We start from the raw sequence: 22,655 nt of genomic DNA, 5'->3' as shown, positions 1-22,655 counted from the left end.
GATGGAAGCATGGGCCAAAGGTCCCGCCCCCGGCTGAGGGAACGGCCTATGCAAAGGCCTAGGGCTGAATCATGGACAGTCGGGTCTCAGAGGCACCACAAAGATGACGTCATCCCCCTACTCCTGGTGCAGAAGGGACTACTCAGAGCCATCCAGCCAATCAGTAGCTGTGTTCTGAACCTGGGCTCCTAACTTTCCTGCCAAGTGTTTCCTCTTGCTGAGCAAACACTAGGCTTTGTACAAAACATCGTCTTCCCGACTTGAATCATGAGTGGGTATACACTCAGGTCATCTGAATTTAGTTCAGAGTTTGTAGAGCAGAACTGGAGGGGCTGACGTCTACTGGGGTCTGTGCAATGCTTTCCATGGTACCTTGTACAGATGTGTTGTTCAGTCACTCAATCACATCCGACTTTTTGCGACCCCATAAACTGCAGCACACCAGGCTTCCCTGTCCACCATCTCCCAGAGTTTGTTCAAACTCACGTTCATTGAGTCAATGATGCTATCCAACCTTCTCATCCTCTGTTGCCCCCTTCTCCTCTTGCCCTTAATTTTTTGGTGCAGAGTTGGTGCTCAGTAAATGTCTGTGGGCTTCTCCATGGCTAGATGGTGGGTGACAGCCTCTCCCTCTTTTGGAGGGTGCATGATGACAGTTTTCAACTCACGATGGCTTGAAGCTAGGGCTTGGGAAAGCTCTGTGCACTCGAAGGCAAGAATTTCACAGGCTAAGCGTGAGCACTGAGTTGCTCTCAGTTTGAAAGGGGGCAGGTCATCCTGGAAATGAAAGAACATAGATGCACCTCCAGCTGCTCTGCCCTTTGAGTGGTGCAGGGAGTGAGGCCTTCTCAGTCACTCAGGGCTTTCAGTTTTAGGGCCTAAGAAGGAAGCAGAAGTGCCAATAACATTATGCTTTCGCTGTCCTTGTTCTTAAAGAGCTTTCAGACATGACTGGTGTGTGTGTCCACTCTTATGGGAGATAGACATTTGTAGTCTCATTGTCCAGGTTTAGAAAACTGAAACTCAAAAGTGCTACAGCCCAGGGTAATCTATTGGAGCAAAGTTGGCCTTGGGTAAAGAGAGAGAAATCACCACTGCCTAAATTGTGTTTCAGAGACTCAATTTTACCATCAGACTGCTATTCCACTGTTTTGATAACATATAAAAACTGAGTCATATTCTCTTTCTGAATTGTGTCAAACATACGAACCAAAGTGTACATCTTTATGTTATAGTTTATATTGATATATAATTATATAACACATAGTTATTAAATTATATTATACATTAAATATAAGTTATGCATTTAATATCATAGCTTATGATATAATATCATAAATTTATATTTATATAAGATATATAATATTTATTGTTGTTGTTCAGTTGCTCAGTTGTATCTGATTCTTTGTGATCCCATGGACTGCAGCACACCAGGCTTCCCTGTCCTTCACCATCTCCCATTTTATAGTGTATATTATATAAATTATATATTAAAGTATAAACTATAACATAAAGATCTACACCTTAAGATATGTATATCTGCTATATTTCAGAAAGAGGATACTGTGATAAGCACCCCCTTCCTATATCTTAACGTTTTCATCCCTTTGGGCTCTAAACCCTCAAGTACTCAGTGCCACAGTGTGAGCAAGGAATTTAAGAGCAGTTTTTAAGTCTCACTGGCTTTCTAAATCCTAACACTGCCCCTGTCCACTCATAGAAGCTTTCTAGTGGCTACTGAGAGCCCTCTGGATGGGCCAGATCCCTGGACACGAACTTTCAGGCCCCTCGAGGTCAGATCCACTCATCTCTCTCCACCAGCCACAGGGCACTTCCTCCAGGAGGCGTCTTCTAAAGGCTCACCTGTGGGTTTGGAGTCCCCACTGCGTGCCCTCGAGCATTTGTGTCCACGCCCCTCCAAGCAGGTCACCCCCCCTACCTGGACTGCCCAGGTCATCCTGGGGTCACCCCTTGTCTGTCTGACCCTCACTCGATGGTGAGCACAGAACCCCCAGACTGGCTGCCATGGTCACTTCTGGACCCCCGGTGCCCAGCACAGAGCTGGGATGTGGGCATGCCAGGGGGAGGTTAGATGTTGGCCATGAGTTGGAAGCTGGAGCAGCGAGAATCCGTGTCCTGGGAGTGAGGGAGGTTGTCCTGAGCCACAGAGGGAGATGGGACCAGCTGTGGCACTTTGCTCAGCCGGCCCGTTTTGGAAGGTTGGAATCATCCTGAATTCCCCCCTTAGTAACCATTCACTCCCCTCCCTCCTTCTCATAGAAACCTGATTTGTCCATCTTCCTCAGAGCAGCTGTGTGTTCCAAGGAGGGCCTTGGCCATTACTCGGGACTGGCTGAAGAACAGGCTTAGGGAAATTCTGGACCCTGAGGGCCAAAGGGGCCTCTGGAAGCCATTACCTTGTTCTTCAAAAGGGACACAAGAAAATGCAGAATTCTGCAGGACAAATGTGCTGGTTTCTTCAGTTGAAAAAATGGAGAGGAAAAAAGGAGAAGGAAATTGTTTAGATAAGGGATCTGAAAAACTTCTCTGGAAAGACCAAGTAATAAATATTTCGGTCTTTGTGGGCCATGCTGATTCTGGAGAAACCAGTCCCCTCCACTTTTGTAGCTTGAAATGATCCCAAGAACATGTAAACAAGAGGAGGTGGCTGGGAGTGTTTACAAAACAGGCTGTGGCAGGGATTTGGCCACAGGTGTAGTTTGCCTGCCCCTGGTTTAGATGAAAAGACTCATCTGTGACGCATCAGCCAAATGCCTTGTGTGGACTTTGTCTGGACCCTGATCTGAACAAAACTAAACGAAACAAATAATTCTGTGACAGTTGGGGAAATTTGTACAATGATTGGATATAGGATGATTTTAAGGAATTGTGGTTAATTTTGTTAGGTGTGACAGAGACATGATGGTTTTTGTTTTCGATATTTTGTTTTTGTTTTTAAAGAAGAGAGTTGTTCAGTCACTAAGTCGTGTCCAACTCTTTGGGACCCCATGAACTGCAGTACGCCAGGCTTCCCTGTCCTTTACTATCTCCTGGGGCTTGCTCAAACTTATGTCCATTGAGTCAGTGATGCCATCCAACCATCTCATCCTCTGTCACCCCTTTCTCTTCTTGCCCTCAACCTTTCCCAGCACCAGGGTCTTTTCCAATGAGTCAGCGGCTCTTTGTATAAGGTGATCAAAGAATTGGAGCTTTAGCAGCAGTCCTTCCAATGAATGTTGAGGATTGATTTCCTTTAGGATTGACTGGTTTGATCTCCTTGCTGTCCAAGGGACTCCCAAGAGTCTTCTCCAGAACCACGATTTGAGAGCATCGATTCTTCGGCACTTAGCCCTCTTTATGGTCCAACTCTCACATCCATACATGACTACTGGGAAGATCATAGCTTTGACTATATGGACCTTTGTTGGCAAAGTGATGTCTCTGCTCTTTAATATGCTGTCTAGGTTTGTCATAGCTTTTCTTCCAAGATGGGGGAAAAGTGGAAACAGTAATAGATTTTATTTTCTTGGGCTCCAAAATCACTGCAGATGGTGACTGCAGCCATGAAATTAAAAGATGCTTGCTCCTTGGAAGAAAAGAAGAGAGAGTCTTTATCATATTAACTACTGATACTAAATGGGAGATTATGCCTGAGATCCAACCACCTTCTAGGGTGTGGAAGGGAAGGAGTAAAGAAAACAAGACCATCTATGTGCTGATAATGATTGAAGCTGGGTTATAGGTAATAGGATGGGGATCTTCATACTATTTTATCTTCTTTCGCCTATGTTTGAAAATTTGCATAGTAAAATTTTTTAAAAGTTGGGACAAGAAAGAACTCCCTCTTCCATTGCCTCTGGTGATCATCGCATCTGGTGAACATATGTTACTGGCGCTAAGGCAGCTATCTTGTGACTAAGAGGGGACAAGCCGGAGGGTGAGATTAATGCCAGGCTTGGAAAAGCAAAAAAAGGAAGGAATTGGGTACTGGATGGTTCTGTTGGGTTGCCAGATTAATCAGCTCAGAATGTGCCTGCTTCAGTATTCCATATTATGTGGGGTAATAAATTAAACTATATTTAATTTTGTTGTTGTTACATGTAATTCCACTGATCTAGAAAGGGGAACAGAATGGAGGCCTGGCTCCTCTCTGCTGCAGGGTGCCACCATGGCATCTCAGGGGACACCTGGGTTGTAAGAAAGGTTTGTGAGAAGTGGGTCCTTGCCAAGACTCTGAGTCCTTCTAGCAGATCCAAGTGGCTCCAGGAAATGGAAGCAGTCCCTGCTTGTGACCTACCTCTCTTGAACGCCAAAAGGCCAATGTTAGGCTGCACTGGGCTTTGGCTAGAAGGATGGGATGCTAATATTTCAATCATAGACTGCCAGTTTTGGGAGCGGAAACGGCAGAAACAGAGTTACTGAAGGACAGCTGGTCTTTCTGGCATCCTTCCCTACAAAGACAGAGAGAGCTCTTCTCTGTGAACCCTCAACACACAGTAACCACAACCACACAACGTCCACATACAGGGCACAAACAGCATTGTTTCTAACTGATCTCACGGTTCAGCTGGTCTCAAGGGTATCAGCTGCTCTGTAATGTATGACAAGTCAGTGTGGTTAACTTAACCCATCCGGGTCTCCTAGATATGGTCATTAGACATATGCCAAAAAATGTGCAGAGGGAATCTGGGGGATAAAAGGAGAAGGTGATGTGGGAAGGGCCAAAGGCATGGTGTCTGGTTCCTCTGGATGCCCCGGAGCTCTGCCCAGGACTCAGGTCACATAACTCAAGCCCAGGCTTTGGAGATGGGATGGGAGGTAAGGGGGGCAGCCTTCTATAAGGAACCTTATATAAGGTCCTTCTATAAGGAACCTTCTAACCTTATATAAGGTCCCAAATCCTTAGTGAGTCTGTTTTCAGTCCCAATTTGGCCCTGATTTTCAAGGCTTTGCTTACAACAGTGACTATAGGCTTCCTTGATAGCTCAGCTGGTAAAGAATCTGCCTGCAATGCAGGAGACACCGGTTTGATCCCTGGGTTGGGAAGATCCCCTGGAGAAGGGATAGGTTACTCACTCCAGTATTCTTGCCTGAAGAATCCCCATGGACAGAGGAACCTGGCGGGCTACAGTCTATGGGGTTGCAAAGAGTCAGACATGACTGAGCGACTAAGCACACACGTGCGCACATGCATGTGTGCATGCACACATACACACACACATATATCTTGTTGTTCAGTCACTCAGTTGTGTCCAGCTCTTTGTGATTCCACAGACTGTAGCAACCCTTTGAGATACCATGGACTGCAGCACGCCAGGCTTCCCAGTCCCTCACCATCTCCCCACGTTTGTCCAAGTTCATGTCCATTGAGTTGGTGATGTCATCCAACCATCTCATCCTCTGTCGCCCTCTTCTCCTGCCTTCAATCTTTACCATCATCAGGGTCTTTTCCAATGAGATGGCTGTTTGCATCGGGTGGCTAAAGTATTGGAGCTTCAGCTTCAGCAGCAGTCCTTCCAATGAATATTCAGGACTGATTTCCTTTTGGATTGACTGGCTGCATCTCCTTGCTGTCTAGGGGCCTCTCAAGAGTCTTCTCATGTGTACTCACGTGTGTGTATGTATATATAGTATGTATGTATATGTATGTATTGGGCAGTGGCGTGTCTTAGGTGCAGCATGCGAGATCTTTTAGCTATAGCATTTGAGGTCTTAGTTGTGGCATGTGGGATCTAGTTCCCTGACCTGGGGTTGAACCAGGGTTCCCTGCATTGGGAGTGTGGCATCTTAGCTACTGAAGCATCAGGGAATCCCCTCAACAGTGATTCTTAACTAGGATCATCAGAATCCCCTGAAGGACTTGTTAAAACACAGATCATCTGGGCCCACCTTCTGAGCTTCTGATTGAACAGGTCCAGGGCCTGAGAATCTGCATTGAAGATGGACTCTGAAGTGATGCCTTTTCTGTTGCTCTGGGGAACGCTGATTTGAGAATCACTGGCCTAGAACTTCTTGGCAGGACAGTGGATCTCAGGTGTCAGGAAGAAGACAGTCAAACTTTTGTTTGTCGTCACTTTGGGCTGAGGTGGGAACCAATGATAAATGGCCAGAGAAGGCTCATCCAGGGTGGGAGGAGCCTAGAGTGGTGATGCTCTAAAATCATCTGACCAGGAACCAGGAATCTTGGGGTGTTATTTTGCTTCTGAGTCATCTCGCTATGTGACTTGAAAAGATCATGTTTGCTCCCCGGGCCTCAGTTTAGTGCTTTATAAAATGAGAAGATGGCCATTTTCTGTATGTGTTATAGTTTTCAAGGGGGTTGAGGATATAGACTCCAGGGCAGTTGTGACCATGGAGGCTAGTATGCAAAGTGCCTGGTCAGTAAGTGGCAGCTGTGATGACTACTTTGTTATTTTTAATATGTTTTCAAGGCTTGGGGGAGACACAAAGGCAACTCTTCTCTCCCATCTCTTCCTGGAGCCTGGTGACCTTCGTGTTGATGGTAGAATCAGAACTTGCAAGTATATGTGTCAGGTTTCCCCCGGAATGATTATTCTGGGAAATACTAAACTCTCCAAATTTTCTTTCTTTCTTTTTTAAAACAGCTTTATTGAGATATAATTCACACATCATAAAATTCCTTCTTCCAAAGCGTACAATTCGGTGTTTTTATTATATTCACGGAATTGTGCAACCATCGTTTCTATCTGAATTTAGATGGAAGTCCCAAATAGCCATTAGCAGTCACTCTCTATTCTTTTCCTCCCCAACCCCTGGCAGCAGATAACCTACTTAGTATCTCTACACAGATTTATCTATTCTAGCCAGTTTTTATATATATCTCCCCAAATTTTCTATGAACTGTTCCTTCTCCAGCTCCCCTTCATTTGATTATTTAATATTTATTGAGGGTCCATTAGGTGCCAAACACCGGACAGGCACTGAGGATGCAAGATGGAAAAAAATCCAGGCGAGCTCCCTGCTCCCTGTGGAACTCATAAACTAGGGAGGAAGCAGATGTTATCTGTGAATCACACAAAATAGGTAAAACTTAACAGTGAGAAGTGCTGTTGGGAGTTGGGAGGGCAGGACAGGCTTCAGACAGTGATGACAGGGATTGTCTGGGCAGAGGCAGAATAGAGCATCCAGGACAGAGGAGACAGCCTGTGCAAAGGCCCCGAGGCGAGACGAGCATGGTGCGTACCTGGAGCTAGGCTGGAGGGCTGTGAACGTGTATGTCTCGGGGTTCCCCCTGGAATGATTACTCTGAGAAATACTAAACTCTCCAAATTTCCTTTCTTTTTTTAAAACAGATTTTGAGATATAATTCACATGCCATAAAATTAATTCTTCCAAAGTGTACAGTTCAGCGTCTTTATTATATGCACGGAATTGTGCAACCATCATTTCTATCTGAACTTAGGGGGGACATAGAGGCAGGAGGGTCAGCAGGACCACCCTGTGCAAAGAGAGCCTCGGAGGCTGTGTTAGGGTGTCTAGTCTTCATCCCCAGAGTAAGAGAACCTCTGGAGGTTTATAGCAGAGGCAGTTACATGACCTATGGTGAGTTTTAAATATGTCCTCAGATGCAGTTGGAGTAGAGGTTTCAGGGGGCAGAGCTGGGGGGAGAAGGATCTGTTAGGAAGAACTTACAGCAGTGGCCACTGTAGGGTTGCTAGTGACCTACTGGGGTTGGGGGGCACATTTGAGATGGAAGTAGCTGCATTTGGGGGTCCTTTGGAGTAGATTCCATAGGGCTTGGAGTCGAGTTGGTGACTAGGGTGGCCTGTCTGTTGGGCTTCCTAACTGGGTGCATGGTGGTGGCTCTCACTGAACTAGGGCAGGATTCCCTCTCTCCTCGCCTGAGTGCGTCAGAGCCTGGTGGGTCACTGGTCACACCAGGAGTTATAAGAAAGGGATGCTCTGTGTGTGTTTCAGGGTAACATCTGAAGCACAGCAGCTGGCACTCAACAGTCGACAGCCACCTGCTGTGCCCCTGAACTGGGACAACACTGCACCCTGCTGTGTCTTGCTCATGTCCCCCCTCCCCGCTCCCAGGGGCTTCCTGGCTTCTTGCTGCGGAGACCTGTCTCAGGCTGAGACTCTTACTGTTTTAGGGGGCATCTGTGACTTCCCCTGTGAGGGGAGATTTCTTTGTCTCAACTGCAGACCACTTCCTCTTCCCTTTGGAGGGTGGAGCAGGGGAGGGAAAGAACCGGTGCCTGGAGGAGAGAGGCTGTGCTCCTGCTCATGAGCGAGCAGGGGCCTGGGTTCTGAAGCCAGGGGTCCATTCTTGCTCTCGCTGGGTGAGTAGAGGCAGGTTCTCCCCTCCTCTCTAGAGGGCACCTGTGAAATAGAGGGTGGGGCACTGGCTTGGAGACTGTCTCTGGGCATCTCCAGCTCAAGGCTCTGGGGTTTCGTCTGTGCTCGGAGAACAGGCTGCCTTCCTCCCCAGGGGGTGCTCACAGGTGGCCCTGCTCCTTCATCCACAGGCCGCTTCCCCATCCCCGTCTCCCCTGGTTGTCAGGCTTTCTCACACACCTGTCACGTCTTCCAGGGGGTTGCTGACTGTGCAGTGCAAGCTGTTTGCATCTCCTCTTTCCCTACAAGGGCCCTGGATGGGAAGAGTGTTGAGCAAGTGTCGGAGGGCCCTGAGCACGAGAAACATCCAAGTCATTTTCCCACCCATGTAGGATCTCAGGTGAGAGGCTGGGGACCCAGAACTTGCCTTCCTTGGAGGGTGCCAGCAGATGCCTGTAGATTGCTTTGCTCTGGCTCTGATCTTCTCCAGAAACAGGGCCGGTCACCCAGCCATTTCCCCCACCTTCTGGCCCAGACTCTGCACTCTGCTCCCATGTCCCCTCTTCCCAACAAAGGCTTCCTGACTAGAAAAGAGCTTGGACATAACATTGTTTGCCAACACAAGCAACCACTGTAGCCCCAGGGAAGGGGGTTGGGGTAGAGAGCCAGGGTGAGGTTTTGCTCTCTGCTTGCCAAGACTGGCTCCAGGGAAGGCCCCAGCCCACAGTTCATGAGTCAGGCTGCTGGGGTCCCTCTTGACTTAACCAAGTCTAAGGCAGGAAGTAGGGGGTGGAGTCTAGGGAGGAGACCTGGGCCCCTGAGGTTTCTAGGCAAGCTTCTCTGGGATGGCCCCAAAGAGGGAGAAAATTATCAATCTATCCATACTATGAATTTTCCCTTCTGTCACCACAGGGCCCGCCACTCTGCAGCTGGGAAAACTGAGCCCCCGAGAAGGGAGGCAGGCCATTTTATCCTGAGCTCCCCTGCTGAGTTCATGGAAGGCCAGAATGGAGACAATTCACTGCCTCTCCTGCTGCTGCTGCTGCTGCTAAGTCGCTTCAGTCGTGTCCGACTCTCTGTGACCCCATAGACAGCAGCCCACCAGGCTCCCCCGTCCCTGGGATTCTCCAGGCAAGAACACTGGAGTGGGTTGCCATTTCCTTCTCCAATGCATGAAAGTGAAAAGTGAAAGTGAAGTCACTCAGTCATGTCTGACTCTTAGCGACCCCACGGACTGCAGCCTACCAGGCTCCTCCATCCATGGGATTTTCCAGGCAAGTTCCCATTAACATACGGGTCCCCCTCACACTCTTGCTTCATCAGCCCTCACACACAAAACCACACTCTGGCCCTTGACTTCACAGATCTTAAAGAACCAGAAAGAAGAGAAAGAGAACTCTATTCTTCCCAGACTTAATATGGATCGGTTTGGTAATGCCATTTCCAATAACTGGATGCTCGGATGTTGAGTGGAATAGAGCACACTTTGCGCTTCCACGGGACTTCAGAGTTTACATCTGTGGCTCCCAGTGCCTTCACTCTTTGGCCTCACCTTTGACAGATGAGGTCGTGCAATACAGAGAAAAATGACTCACCCTTGGTCACTTTGTGTTGGGCAGAGTCTAGCCCAGAACAGTCTTCTGACCCCTACCCTTGTCTCTTTCTCCCACTCAGCACTAGATTCTGGGTTCTAATGCCAGCTCAGCTGCAAATGAGCTGCGTGACCTGAGACATGTCATTTCAGCTCTCTGAACCCGCTTCATAAATGTACTGCCCTCCAAAATCCTGATGTCATTTCATTCATTCCATGACTGCTGCCTCTCAGGAGGCCCTGAGTCAGGTCCTGGAGCTGTAAGGATGGGTTTTCTAGTTCTTTGCCCACAAAGCAGGAACATATTCAGAGCCCAGGGAGGGTATAGATTAGGAAACCGCATATGGGGAGAAAACAGCAGGGACCCAAGTCCTCTTTCAGGTGACCTAGAAATTCCCAAGAGAAGTCAGGTCAGAGAATTTCCATCCACACATTGGCCTCCCTTTAAGAAAGCCCTATAACAAAATGTCTGAGCTCAGAAGCAGAAAGATTAGGGGTCTTTATATACTTTACAGAAAGATTTTTTTATTTGGCAATTCTTAAAAACAAAACAAAACAAAAACCAAAACTGCTTTCTCCAATTCCCATCTCCGGGTTTACAGTGCATTTACAAATTGTTAGGAGCACATTTATAGAGTAGAGCAGGAAAGAAAGCAGGAGTTGGGCTTTTTGCCTGACTACTGAACTGGTCTCAGCAACATTGCAAAACCAGCACCCATTCTCATCTCTTAGACTCATTTTTTTCCCACGGAAGGCTGTTTGGCGGGTACATGGGTGGTAAGTTTGGAAGCAGAGGATGGTTATCATTTACTGAAACCTATGTGCTATAATTAACACCCATTTCACAGATGAGGAAGCTGAGGTGCAGAGCTAGGATTTCAATCAGGGCTGTTTGACTGTAAAGGCAGGGCTCTCTGCCCACCTTGCTCAGCCCTGCTCTGGACTAGGACACAGATCAGTCACTGTACTTGGGGGCAGGTGACTAGACTCCAAAATGGATAGATTCAAAGGGTGGAAGAATACTGGGGGCATCAAGACCATTAGGAGAGAAAGGAGACCCTCTCGGGGCGGGGGTGGGGTGTTCACTATCTCCCATCCAAAGGCAGTGGGCATCCCATCGGCCCAGTGGCTCTGGAAACAAGGAAAGTAAGGGGGACCAGCAAGTAAAGCGGAGCGGAGGAGCCTAGGAAAGTAAGGGCCGTCACTCCGGGGGAGCCAAAGAGGCTGAGGGGACAGTCTCCCAGGGCGCCCGGAGCCCCAGCTCTGGCTCCGCGTGGCACTTCCGATCCGCGCCCTGTGCCCCGCCCACGGGCGCTCTGCGCCCCCTGCTCCGACCCGCGCCCGGCCCCGCCCCGCCAGTGTGCCCACCCCCGGCCCGCCCCGTACTCCCCTCGCCTGGCTCCCGGAGCGTCCCGGAGCGTCGAGGCGCTGGCGGACCGACCCGCCGGCAGTTGGCACTGGGGACGCTGGCGCGTCGGTCGCTCCGCTCTCCCGCCGGCAGCCTCGAGCGCCCGGAGCCAGCGGTCCAGGCGGCGGCGCCGCGCAGGGGCCCGGGATCGGGCGGCAGGAGGCTGCGAGGCGGGAGTCGGCGGCGGCGGAGGAGGCGGAGGCCGGCCGGAGCCCGGATCGCGCCCCAGCCTCGCTTGCAGCCCAGAGCTTGGGGCTCGGCGCCCGTCCGGCCCACAGCCACATGGCTCCTGTCTGCGCACGGCTGTCCTGCCTGTTGCTCTTGCACTGTGCGCTCTGCGCCGCCGCGGGCAGCGGGACTGAAGGTGCGTGCGGGTTGGGTGCGCGGGGGCGCACTGGTTCGGTATGCACGAGGGTCGGTATGGCCCGAGGCTCCCGAGGTGCCCCGCAGCGTTGAAGTGGGGGGAGGCTGTGTGCACACTCTGGCTGTGCTCTCTTTTCTTCTCCTCAGTGCCGCCGAAGCTGTCGGGGATCTCTCTCCTTTTCTAGTGCGAGACTCCGAAGAGTCCCCAGGAGAGGACTGGGGGATAGAAGCCTTTTCTGAGGGGCTGTGTATCTGTCTCTTTGTCTCAGTGTTTCTCACTCTCCTCTCTCTCCTCTTTCACTGCCTTCTCTGTCTCCAGCTTGTATGCATATGTGTACAGATAAGTGTGTGTAGGTGTGTGTCAAGTGAACACCAGGCACTCACACTCCTGCACAAACACACATATATCTCTCTCCCCCAGTACTGTCACCCTGTGCCTTGCAGACACCCTCTCATAGACACCAGACACACTCCACCGTTACCCGTGCAGTATGGGGTGCCCTTCTGGTGTCTCTGAGCATGGGGAGGGGGCTCTGGTCTTTCCACGGCAGAGTGCCTGCTTGTCTGAGCTCTGTTCATGTAGGAAACAGGATCCCTTTGGCTGAAGTCTTGAGGGTCTTCTGCTGGGCTGGATAGAACCAGAGGAGAGAGTTTGTTGTCCCCCCCTCCTCTTAACTGCCTTGGGCACGAGGGATTTTCAGGACATATCATTTTCTAGGTTTTTATCAGTGCCGTGAAGGGGGCTGGGAGGCAAGAGATAGAGCCGTGTGGAAATGAAAATTCCTCCCAAGCTCCTATCCATGAATCACTCGGCCTGGAAGCCAGGGAGCTGTCATTCCTGCCCGGCCTGGCTGGGCTTAGCGAGAGCTGTGTAAGGACGGGCCGCTGGCATGTAGCCTGGAGCATGGGGCCATGACCTCACACTTAATTCAGTCCGAGTGGGCAGGTCACCCGTGCGTCTCCTTTTATTTTTGAAGATCTATATTTACCCAGCTTGGGGCTGGGCCATGTCGAAATTTCGGCAGCCACTGTGCTGCTTAAAAAAGTTTCCTTTCTAAACTTGGAAAAACGTAGAACCTGTATTCCTTCCCTTCCCTCTCCAGCTCCTCTTTTCTCCCTGACGCGTGCCCAGGATGCCCTGAGTTTCTAGGTGTGTTTGTTTTGCCAGCTGTGTTCCAGGAGCTCAGCGAGGAGGGCCCTACCCCAGGCTGGGCTGGTGACTTCAGTTCCCTGGGGAGTTTGGGCACACCCGGCCACCCCTCTCTTTGCCCAGGGGCTTTCGGGGAATTTCCTTTGTAGTGCCCAAAGTTGGAAGGTTTGTTGCTACAGTGACAGGATTCTGTTTGGCATCATTTATTTTCCTCTGCTAAGTGTAACAAAGATCTGGGATTATTGCGAGCAATTTGTGTCTAGCAGTTTATGAACTTGAACACCGATCATCTGAGTGCAGAGATCCAAGAGCTGAGGGAGCACTGGGTGAGAAATGGATGAATTTGGACTAAGGGGGTCCCTCCAAAGTGCAGTCAAGGTTGCAGATCCTTTCCTGTCCCGTGGGGTTTCCAGCTTTGCAACCCTATGGACTGTGCCTGCCAGGCTCCTCTGTCCATGGGATTTTTCAGGCAAGAATACTGGAGTGGGTAGCCATTCCCTTCTCCAGGGGATCTTCCTGACCAAGGAACTGAACCTGCATCTCCCGTGTCTTCTGCATTGCAGGTTGATTCTTTACCTGCTGAGCCACCCGGTAACTCTTTCTTTATTTCCAACAGAGCTGCGCTTCTCAAGAAAACTCAGTGACTATGGTGTGACAGTGCCCTGCAGCACAGATTCTCAGGGACGCTTCCTCTCGCATGTGGTGTCCGGACCAGCGGCAGCCTCCACAGGGAATGTGAAGGGGGATGGGCCGCCCTCACCACTGTCACACTCCGGTCGCCTGCGGGTGGCTCGAAGCCCACTGCGCCCTGAAGGCGTGACCCTGCAGCCTGGCAGGATGGGGCGCTCCTCCCTGTACTTCAACGTCACTGTGTTTGGGGAGGAACTGCACTTACACCTGCGGCCCAACCGCCGACTGGTTGTGCCCGGAGCCTCGGTGGAGTGGCAGGAGGATTTTCAGGAGCTGTTCCGGCAGCCCTTGCAGAGAGAGTGTGTCTACACCGGGGGTGTCACGGGCATGCCAGGGGCAGCTGTCGCCATCAGCAACTGCGATGGATTGGTAAGGGACAAGCCTCTCATCAAGATCCACTCCCCCATCCTCTCCCTCACTTCCCACTGTCCCCCGCTCTGCCCGTGAGCCAGACCAATGTGGTTTTCTCCTTGGCTCCCATGTGTTTGGGATTCCTGTGGGCACGGCCTGAAGTCAGGGCCAAGTCGGGGGCTGCGCTGCTTTCCAGAGAGAACCCCACATGCCCCACTGGCCACAAGGTTCACACTCTGTCGGCTTTAAAGTGGCCAAGATAGGATGGTACCTTATCCTCTTGATCCCCCACCATCTACTGACGCACCGGGACCACAGCTCACTGTCAGGGATCTGAGTATGCATGCATGCAGGTGTGAGGCAAGTGGGCTTTGCTGGAGCTGGGTCCTGGCTGCGCCGCTCCTGAGCCACAACGCTTTGGATATGTCACTTGCCCTCTGGTGGTCCTTTCCCTCACGTGTGGAGCAGTGTTTAATCTGCACGTATTTACTGTACGTGCTCCTGTCCAGCCTGGCGGATATGGCACCGCCTAAGACAGACATGGCCCCTGCCCTCCCGGACCTGATGTGCTGGTGATGACAATATGACCGACCTCACCAGGCAGCATGGCCAGTGGATGGCACCTGCTTGGCACATGGTCAAGGCTGCCGGTATCAGCTGCTGTTACTCTCTTTACTACTGTGTCCTTTCTCATGCCCCACTGTCTCTGGCCCTGAAGCCAGCCTGCTCTTCTGTGGCTCTCTGCTCTGAGTTCCCTTTCTTAGGACTCTGTCCTCCCAGGCACAGGGAACCTCCTGCTATTTGGTTCCATGTTGCAAACCAGAAAGCCACAGGTGGCTTCTGTCCTCCTCACACTCAACTGCTGCCGGATCCCATTCCCCTCGCTGCTCCGTCTGCTGTGTCAGGCCCTCATGAGCCTCCATGGCAGCCTCAGGGCCTGAATGGGTGCTGTTTTCATGGTCTCTGCTTTACCAAGCACAGGCTGATATGTCCACGAAAGGACCTGCCCGTGCCTCTGCCTTTCGGCTTTAAGAAAGGGATGAATCAGATGGTTCAATTGTAAGGGGGCTTCTTTCCTCACTGGCAGGGCTAGGAGCATTTCTTACCATTTTCCCATTCTTAAGAAGTGTCTTCCTGCTCAATGTCATGGCTCCTTTGTCTAGATCAGTGTTTCTCAATCTTTTTTTTCATTATCATCCCCCGGAGGAGCTTTTTTGGATACGTTTCCTCTAATTGCTCCCCGATGAAACCCTAATACCATAACTATATTGAATATGTCTTTCAACTCTGTATATCTATGTTTTATGTATAAAATGAGTGAATTTTTTTGCTTCCCAAAGAATCAATTTTTGCCCATTGGAAACACCAGAGCCCCACTGAAAGGCAGGGTCTAGGCAGTGGTTGTTTCTTAGAGTGGAGTGTATACCAGAATCACCTGGAACATGAGGGTTCTGTGGAGCAGACTTGGAGGAACCCAGATGGGAAGGCCAGCTGTGAGGAGGCTGAAACCTTGTCCTGCCGCCAGGGTGAGCCTTGGCTGCCAGCCCGCCCTGGCTCAGCAGTCCAGGGACTCTCCTCAGCAGGAGCCCTCAGTCAGCCTTGGCTAGCACTGTGCTGTGGCCACCGGTTTTGGTTGAAAATCCAGAGTGACATGGGAAGTCACCCAGAGACGCAGTGTCTTTATAGACAGAACGCACCAGGGCATGTCGGTGGCTTGGGCTGAAGGACAAGGTTACCTGAAGTCATCAGTCACATGGGCTGTAAGCTGTTTGGTGACAGAGATGGTCTCCTTGACCACCTCCATTAATGTCTATGGGGATCTGAACAAAGGCGTGAGTGGTGATCGTTGCCAGTAATAGATAGCTACCCACCCTCTTTGCACTCTGGAAACCCTGTCATTGAAGCAGCTCAGCAGGCGTTGACAAGTGGGCACTGGATGCTTAGCTGACATTGATGACTTGTGGTGGCCTCTGAGTAAATGTTCTCATTGGCTGTGTGTGACCTGGGCAGGCCACTCCCCCTCTCTGGGCTTATTCCTCTCATTTGTCCAAGGAGGGGCTGCCCTCGCTGCTTGCGGGCAGATGGAAATCTATTCTGTGTGACATTTGCAGAAGTTGGATCCGGTGTTGGAGGCTATCCACAGATAGGCTTCTGGAAGCCTGTTCCGCAGTAGAACTGAGGCTCTAGGAGTGGCTTGCCTGGTCCCCTTGCCTTTGGTGGGAGGAAGAAGTGGACATCATGGGCTGGGCCCCTGCCTGTGCCCTCAGCTGTCCCCAGAGACCAGTCCCTAAGTCCAGCTCTTGGGAATCTCCCCGACCAGTTCCCTGGCAGGGATCACGGTCCAGCACAGAGGCCCGCTGCCCAGGCAGGGATTTCCTCACTTCCAGTCCCTTCCAGAAAACTGCCCTGTGTCCCGTGAGATCAGATGTTCTTCACGCTCACCCAGCTGAGTCACCTTGGGGTTCAGAGTCCACAGTGCAGCCCTTCTGATGATCAGATTTAACTCTGCATCTTTACGTGCCCTCTGGATTTTAACCCCATATCTTAAATACTAAATACAGTCATTCATTCTGGAAAAATACGTAATGAGAGCTGGCCACAGGCAGGCTCCACAGGGAGACTGAAGAAAGTGCAAGAGACACAAATAAGAACAGTGACGGTCACCAGCCACAGCCGCAGCCCAGGTGCAGCACACATACGTCATGTGCGCCGTTAAGCTCATCCATTACGTAGGTGGGGAAACTGAGTCATGGGAAGGAGATGCGATTATTATTGTTGTTTTAGCAAAGATGATATTTGAACTGGGCCTTGAAGGATGAATAGAAGTTTGTTAGGGCCAGTGGGTGAGGAGGGCGTTCTGGGCAGAGGAAAGAGCTTGCCAGCATGCCGGTGGGGCCAGGAAGGGGATCCTAGAAGACACACTGGGCAGGTGGGCCCTGCTCTGACCTTGAAGGAAGCACAGGAAGGGAGAGGGGGCCCAGGGCAGCGATGTGGCCACCTGTCATCTGAGAAGAGTCTGGGCCACGTGTTGGGAGACGTGACTGTGTGATCCCAGGCAAGCTACCGTGCTCTGGGCCTCCCTTGCCTCCTGGGTGTATCCTGGAGCCTGGACTGGATACGCTCAGAGCCCTTCCACCTCTGGCATTGGTACTTTGTGACACAGGGCAGGCGTTGCTGGAGAAGCCCCTTCCTGGCGGGGCCTGGGATCTGTTCTTACCAGGTCTGGGCAGGGCAGCAGGTGCAGAAATGAAGGACATCAGTCCTGAGCTTGGCCCTTATGGCTGGGCAGACCTTCTAGTTGTAAGTGGTCTGAGCAAACCCTCCTTTGTGTGGACAGACTTGCAGCCGTTTGGACTTGAGCTGTTCTGGTAAAAGCGCTGTGTCTAAATGGGTGACTTGATCCTCATTTCCAGCTGGAATCTGCAGTGGGAGGCAGTGACATGACCTCTTCCACTTCTCCTGTCATCCCAGAGTCACTCACCATGGGCACCGGGACAGACATAGGTGGCTTTTGTGCACTGCGGTTAAATTCATACCTGAAACTGAGGAGCAGGCACTTTGGCTTACTTCCTACTGGCTCTGCTGGAAGACCCAGTGTGTCAGAGTCGGGAGGGGGTCAGAGGAGGAACTCAAGAATGAGGAAGCTAGGATCCCTGCCCTGGATGAGTCTGGAGGGTAATGGGACTCAGACATAAAAGCAGACAGACTGCAGTCTTGTGAGGCAGCAGGGGGAAGACCCATTTGTTTTGATTAGGTCATCAAGGAAGACTCCTAGAGGAGGTGGCATTGGCTCAAGACTGTTCAGACATTATAAACACAAAAGAAAGTGTCAAGCCCTTGGTCAGCAAGAGATAACTGCTGATACAGGGCGTTCTTAAGGATGTGTAGGGGAGGAGAATAAGGGATGTGGCGAGGCCCAGTCGAACCTGTAGAGGGCTTCCTCTGGGGTTGGGGGCAGCTGTCAGACACTAGGGTCCCAGATTGGGAGTGGGCCCAGGCAGTGACAGCAACCTGCTGGACCACTCTGCAGGGCTGCTCTTGGGGAGCAAGAGAAGCAATCAAAAGCGGCAGTCCCCTCAATGTTCCTGTGACCCTAAACCTCAGGGTCTCTAGGCAGGGAGGTCCTGGGTCATCTCAGGACCCCTGGCTGGGGGCAGATGCAGAATAGACCCTCTGCTAGCAACTGTGGCTCTGAAGTCCTGGGAAGCACATGAAAGCCTGGGGTGGGGGCCTCTTTCTGAGTCCTGGAGGGATTGTGGGTTGCAGGAATGGGGTCAGCAGAGTGGGGCCCCTGTGAACCATCTGGAACCCAGGCTGCCAGCCTCCTGCAGGCCATTTACCCCACTGCTGTCTCTGCCTCCTGGGGTTGAGCCTCGCCACCTCTGCACTGGGGTGATGGGGGCCAGACTGCCTCACATCCTCCCTTTGCCCTCAGTGCCCCTGTGAGTCACGGGCCTGGCGCGGAAGCAGCCGCACGTGGAAGATTTGTCACCATCTGGTTCTGTTTTCCACCCTCTGTAGAACGTGCATTTTTAACGGGTTACAGAGGAGACAGACCCCTGGCAGGCAGTGTGGGGAGAGGGCAGGGGAGGCTGATGTCGGCTCTGCTTCCTGCCCCTGCCTAATGTGGAAGACCCAGCAGCATTCTGAGCCTCGGTCCTTTTGTCTTTAAAATGGAATCACAGTGCCTGGTGGAGGGAGTGTGTATTGGGGATAGACGGTTTAAATGGTCCAGGGTTTCTCAGTGAGGTGATGAGATGTCCTAAACTTGTGGTGGTGGTTGCACAACTTTATGCAGATACTAAAAACTATCACATCTGTACTTTAAATGGGTGAATTGTATGGTACATGAATTATGGTTCAATAAAGCTGTTATCAATACTACTTGGCCTATGGAAAGCCCAGTAACAGGCGTTTTTAGTCATTAGGAGGAAAAATGATTTTTAGTCATTAGGGTGGCAGAAATTGTGGGGTCGCTCTACTCTAGTGCAGATTAGCTGTGTGACCTTAAATAGATTTCTAAATCTCTCTGTGCTTGATATTCCTCATCTTTAAGGAGGCAAGGAGAACAGTCATCTATAGGGTTGTTCAGAGGATTGAATAAGATAAGTAAAAAAGTGAAGTGTCTGATATATGGTGCAGCCTTAAAATATGGGGATTGTTAATAGTAACATTTATTGTTTTTATAGTAATTACAACAGTAATTACAGTTGTCATTAATGGTGAGAAATAACTGCTGCTGCTGCTAAGTCGCTTCAGTCGTGTCCGACTCTGTGCGACCCCATAGACGGCAGCCCACCAGGCTCCCCCGTCCCTGGGATTCTCCAGGCAAGAACACTGGAGTGGGTTGCCATTTCCTTCTCCAATGCATGAAAGTGAAAAGTGAAAGTGAAGTAGCTCAGTCGTGTCCGACTCTTAGCGACCCCATGGACTGCAGCCTACCAGGCTCCTCTGTCCATGGGATTTTCCAGGCAAGAGTACTGGAGTGGGGTGCCATTGCCTTCTCCGAGAAATAACTGTAAATATTGTTAAAGTCCCTTGTACTGCAGTGGTATGTGGATTATCAATGCTCTCTGATGTAAGCCCTAGGCTACCTCTGGTTCCCAAGTTGGCCAAGCCCTGCCTCCCCTCTGCTACAGCAACTTTCTCTGCAGAATGAGTCACATGGTGCTTGTTCAGTGCATGGGAGTGTGTAATGACTGGTCTGTAAAAGCCCCTGGAGAGATACTTTCCAGGGCAGGTGGATACTGGGAGGTGCCAAGTGGAGCATTCTGTTAACAATTTGTGGGCCCCTTGCCCCAGCCAGGTCCTTGACTGGGCTCTGGTGATGCAGGGTTGAAACACACCCCTTTCTCTCTATACTCCAGAACCCACAATTTAAAGAGAAGACAAATAATGCACAGTAGACAGCATAAAACAAGTTCTGCATAAGGTACTTGGTAGGTGTCCTGCAGGTGAGTACTAAAGAATGGTGCTCAGGGAAGTCTTCTTTACCAACTGAGCTGAGACCTGGGTTTGACCCCTGGGTCAGGAAGATCCCCTGGAGCAGGAAATGGCAAACCACTGTAGTATTCTTGTCAGGGAAATCCCATGGACAGAGGAGTCTTGTGAGCTGCAGTTCATAGGGTCGCAAAGTCGGGCACAACTGAGTGACTAACTCAACTCAGGGAAGGTTTCACAGTGGAGGGTACTTTTGGGCCGAGTATAAAGGCATAAAAGCATCAATAAGAGCTTTTAAAGCTAAGAGGTAGGAACTGTAGGCATTCATAGGGAGGGAAATCCTGTGTCTTCATAGGATTCAGGAAATGGTGAGTCTTCACAGCTCTCCATGGAAGAAGGGAGTGATGAAAATGTAGTTTAGAGAAGCTGTGCCTCACTGTGGAGCTTAGCCTTGCCCCGTGGCCGTAGGGAGCCATGGGAGGATGGTAAGCAGAAGTCACATTCGTATCTGGGGACGATGCTAATCTTCCCAGCTGCATCCCAGCACAATGCCATTGTAGCAGGTTTGCCTGCAACTCACTGGTGTCTTTGTGCCAATATCCATCCTTGCCCTGGGTTTGCTCCTTGCTGGTTAGGGAGTAAGTGAGCTTTCCTGACAGTTCCTTGGGAAGCCCCTGGCCCTGCCTTGCTGTCTGTGCCTGTCCTGGGATGTGGAGTATGAGGCTTGGAGTTTCAGAGATGCCCTCATCCAACCATCCAGCATGCCTGTCCCCATACGTCTTGACCTGCGGGCTGCCTGTCTCTACACGTCTGTGCCAACAGCCATGGGAGGGGCAGGGGATATCTTGCCCTGCACTGATGCAGAGGTTGTCGTCTTGTGCCACGTGCCCCTCCAGCCTTGGTGGTGGTGCCTGCTCTGCAGACCCCCAGCTGGGCTGGTGGGTTGTCACGTCCTTTTGCAGACCCTGCCTCTGCTCATTCTGTTCACACCTCCCACAGGGCTCTCCCCTTCCCTCTGCTGAGGCATCTGCCATCTTGGCCACCCGCTTCCCAGAACTCAAGAACTGTCTGATTTCTCTGAGTGCTGAGCACGGGACTGGGCTCATGATACAAGGGAGGTCATGACTTCAGGAGCAGGGCGTAACACAAGAAAGAGAAGAGGGCCAAGCGCTAGGGGAGAGGTGGGGCTGCGGCAAACTCCTGTTTGAAGGGAGTGGCAGTCTGGTATCACATTTAAGTATTTTAAGGGGAAATCAGAAATAGAGATCTTTAAGCAAAGTACTCTATATTTTAAGACAGGATGTGGGCCCAATATAGCAATATGGCATGTTTTGTTTTTTTTTGGCCAGTGAGCTGTACATGCAGGGGATGAGACCACGACCCCTGCAACCAGACTGCCTTGGTTGCAATCCCAGCCTTACCTTTTTCCTGCTGTGTGGCCGTGGGCGATTGCTGAGCCTCTCTATGCCTCCGTTTCCTCATCTGTAAAGTGAGGATGACATTAGTCACTCTATAAGAGTTGTCATGTGTGCAAAGGGCTCTTTTAGCCTAGTACCTGATAGGTTTCAGCCCTTGCTATTGGATGATGTAGATTTATTGGTTGAGTCTGCCAGTCTCAGGGATTGGGTGTGGGACAGAAGAGGAGAGGAAGTCAAGAGCACCCCAGTTTTCTGTGTGACACCCCCAGAGGGGTCTCTGGGCCTTCAGCTGGGAGGGCAGAGCCCGTTGCTCCCAGCCTCACCCAGGACTGTTCATTTTTTCTCAGGCTGCAGCTTGCTCCTTGCCCCAGTTTGCGTTCTTCCCCTGGAACATTCCCATTAGTCTCCTGAAGGCCAGGGTCTGAGCCTAGTGACCTGTGTGTCTGTACGACCCCAGCACCTGCCGCAGGGTAGACCTCCAGTGGATGCTGTGTGAGCCGACGGATGAGAGAGGGAACACGGGCGTCTTGCTTTCAGAAGCAGCATGAAGCTCATGTTGGCATCTTCTCACCCCCGCCAGAGACGGAGGAGCAGCGTGCCTGGGCTCGGGGATAGGAGGAATCGTGTAGCCACCTTTGCAGTCGTTCTCCCAGACAGACCCCAGGCAGGTGGGTTGATCTCTCTGAGCCTCAGTTTCTGTATTTGTAAAGTGGCATCCCTGCCTTGTAGTTTTGCTGATTAGAAATCAGGCATTTAAAAGTGGTGCCTCAGCACCCAGAACAGTAAGTGGCAGCATTTGCTACTATTATTGTGAATCTCTTGGGATAAATACGGAAACTGTGGCAGGTTCCACAGTGGGTTTGCTTCCAGACCCCTGGGTGCTCATTCTAGTGCTCTTGCTTCCCAGAAGGCCAGTGCGGCCTCCGTCTGAGTGGCCCAGGGCCTGGGTCCTGGGTGGTTTTCCACTCCTCAAGGCATCTGATCTTGTAGCCTCGCCGTTCTAGTCACCCCATGGCTGTGCCTTGCTGTCTGCCCTGGGTTAATAATGTGCGTAGGATATGGAGTAGAAGCCAGACATCAGCTCACTGCCACTCCTTCCGAGCAGCGCTGGCCTCCCATTCCAGGGGGGGCTGGTCTGGGGGCTGGTTTTATTTTTCTTCCCTGGCATCTTCAGGTTGGCTGGAGGGAGGGTGGCTTCTGGGCTGCTCTGTGGGCTGGTGAGTGTGGTGGGGGCTGCGCTTGCGTCCCATCTGCCTTCCAGCCTCAGTGTGGTCCAGGCCCAGGGGTGGGCTTTTGGTGAGGACTCGGGGAATTTCCGCATTCCCTGGACCCTGCAGTGGAAAGTTCCCAAGCCATCTGCCAGGCCTGGCCTTCTATCTTCAGCATGCAGGCCTTCCCCTGCCTTTAAAGCCTTAGAAACAACAAGAACAACAGCAAGAGGAA

The 22,655-nt window shown here is 51.2% G+C and overlaps 1 protein-coding gene across 4 annotated transcripts in view; it reads left to right on the top strand.

Moving 5' to 3' along the window:
• Nucleotides 1–11,308: 11,308 nt before the first annotated feature.
• ADAMTS14 (ADAM metallopeptidase with thrombospondin type 1 motif 14) overlaps nucleotides 11,309–22,655 on the top strand; it is a 95,407-nt gene continuing 84,060 nt past the window's right edge. The window contains exons 1-2 of one of the 4 annotated variants that reach the window (XM_086382209.1): nucleotides 11,309–11,664; nucleotides 13,430–13,872. In XM_086382209.1, the coding sequence (XP_086238335.1) occupies nucleotides 11,583–11,664; nucleotides 13,430–13,872 (525 nt within the window). In that variant the 5' untranslated portion in view covers nucleotides 11,309–11,582. The remainder of the gene's footprint in view (nucleotides 11,665–13,429; nucleotides 13,873–22,655) is intronic. The other 3 variants (XM_086382210.1, XR_015156873.1, XR_015156875.1) reach the window with 3 other exon arrangements.

The sequence above is a fragment of the Bos grunniens genome, chromosome 28, assembly GCF_055505025.1.
Source record: "Bos grunniens cultivar Pamir isolate PY7600 chromosome 28, Bosgru_T2T1.0, whole genome shotgun sequence".
Taxonomy (NCBI): Eukaryota; Metazoa; Chordata; class Mammalia; order Artiodactyla; family Bovidae; genus Bos; species Bos grunniens.
This window is presented reverse-complemented; position numbering and strand designations above follow the sequence as displayed.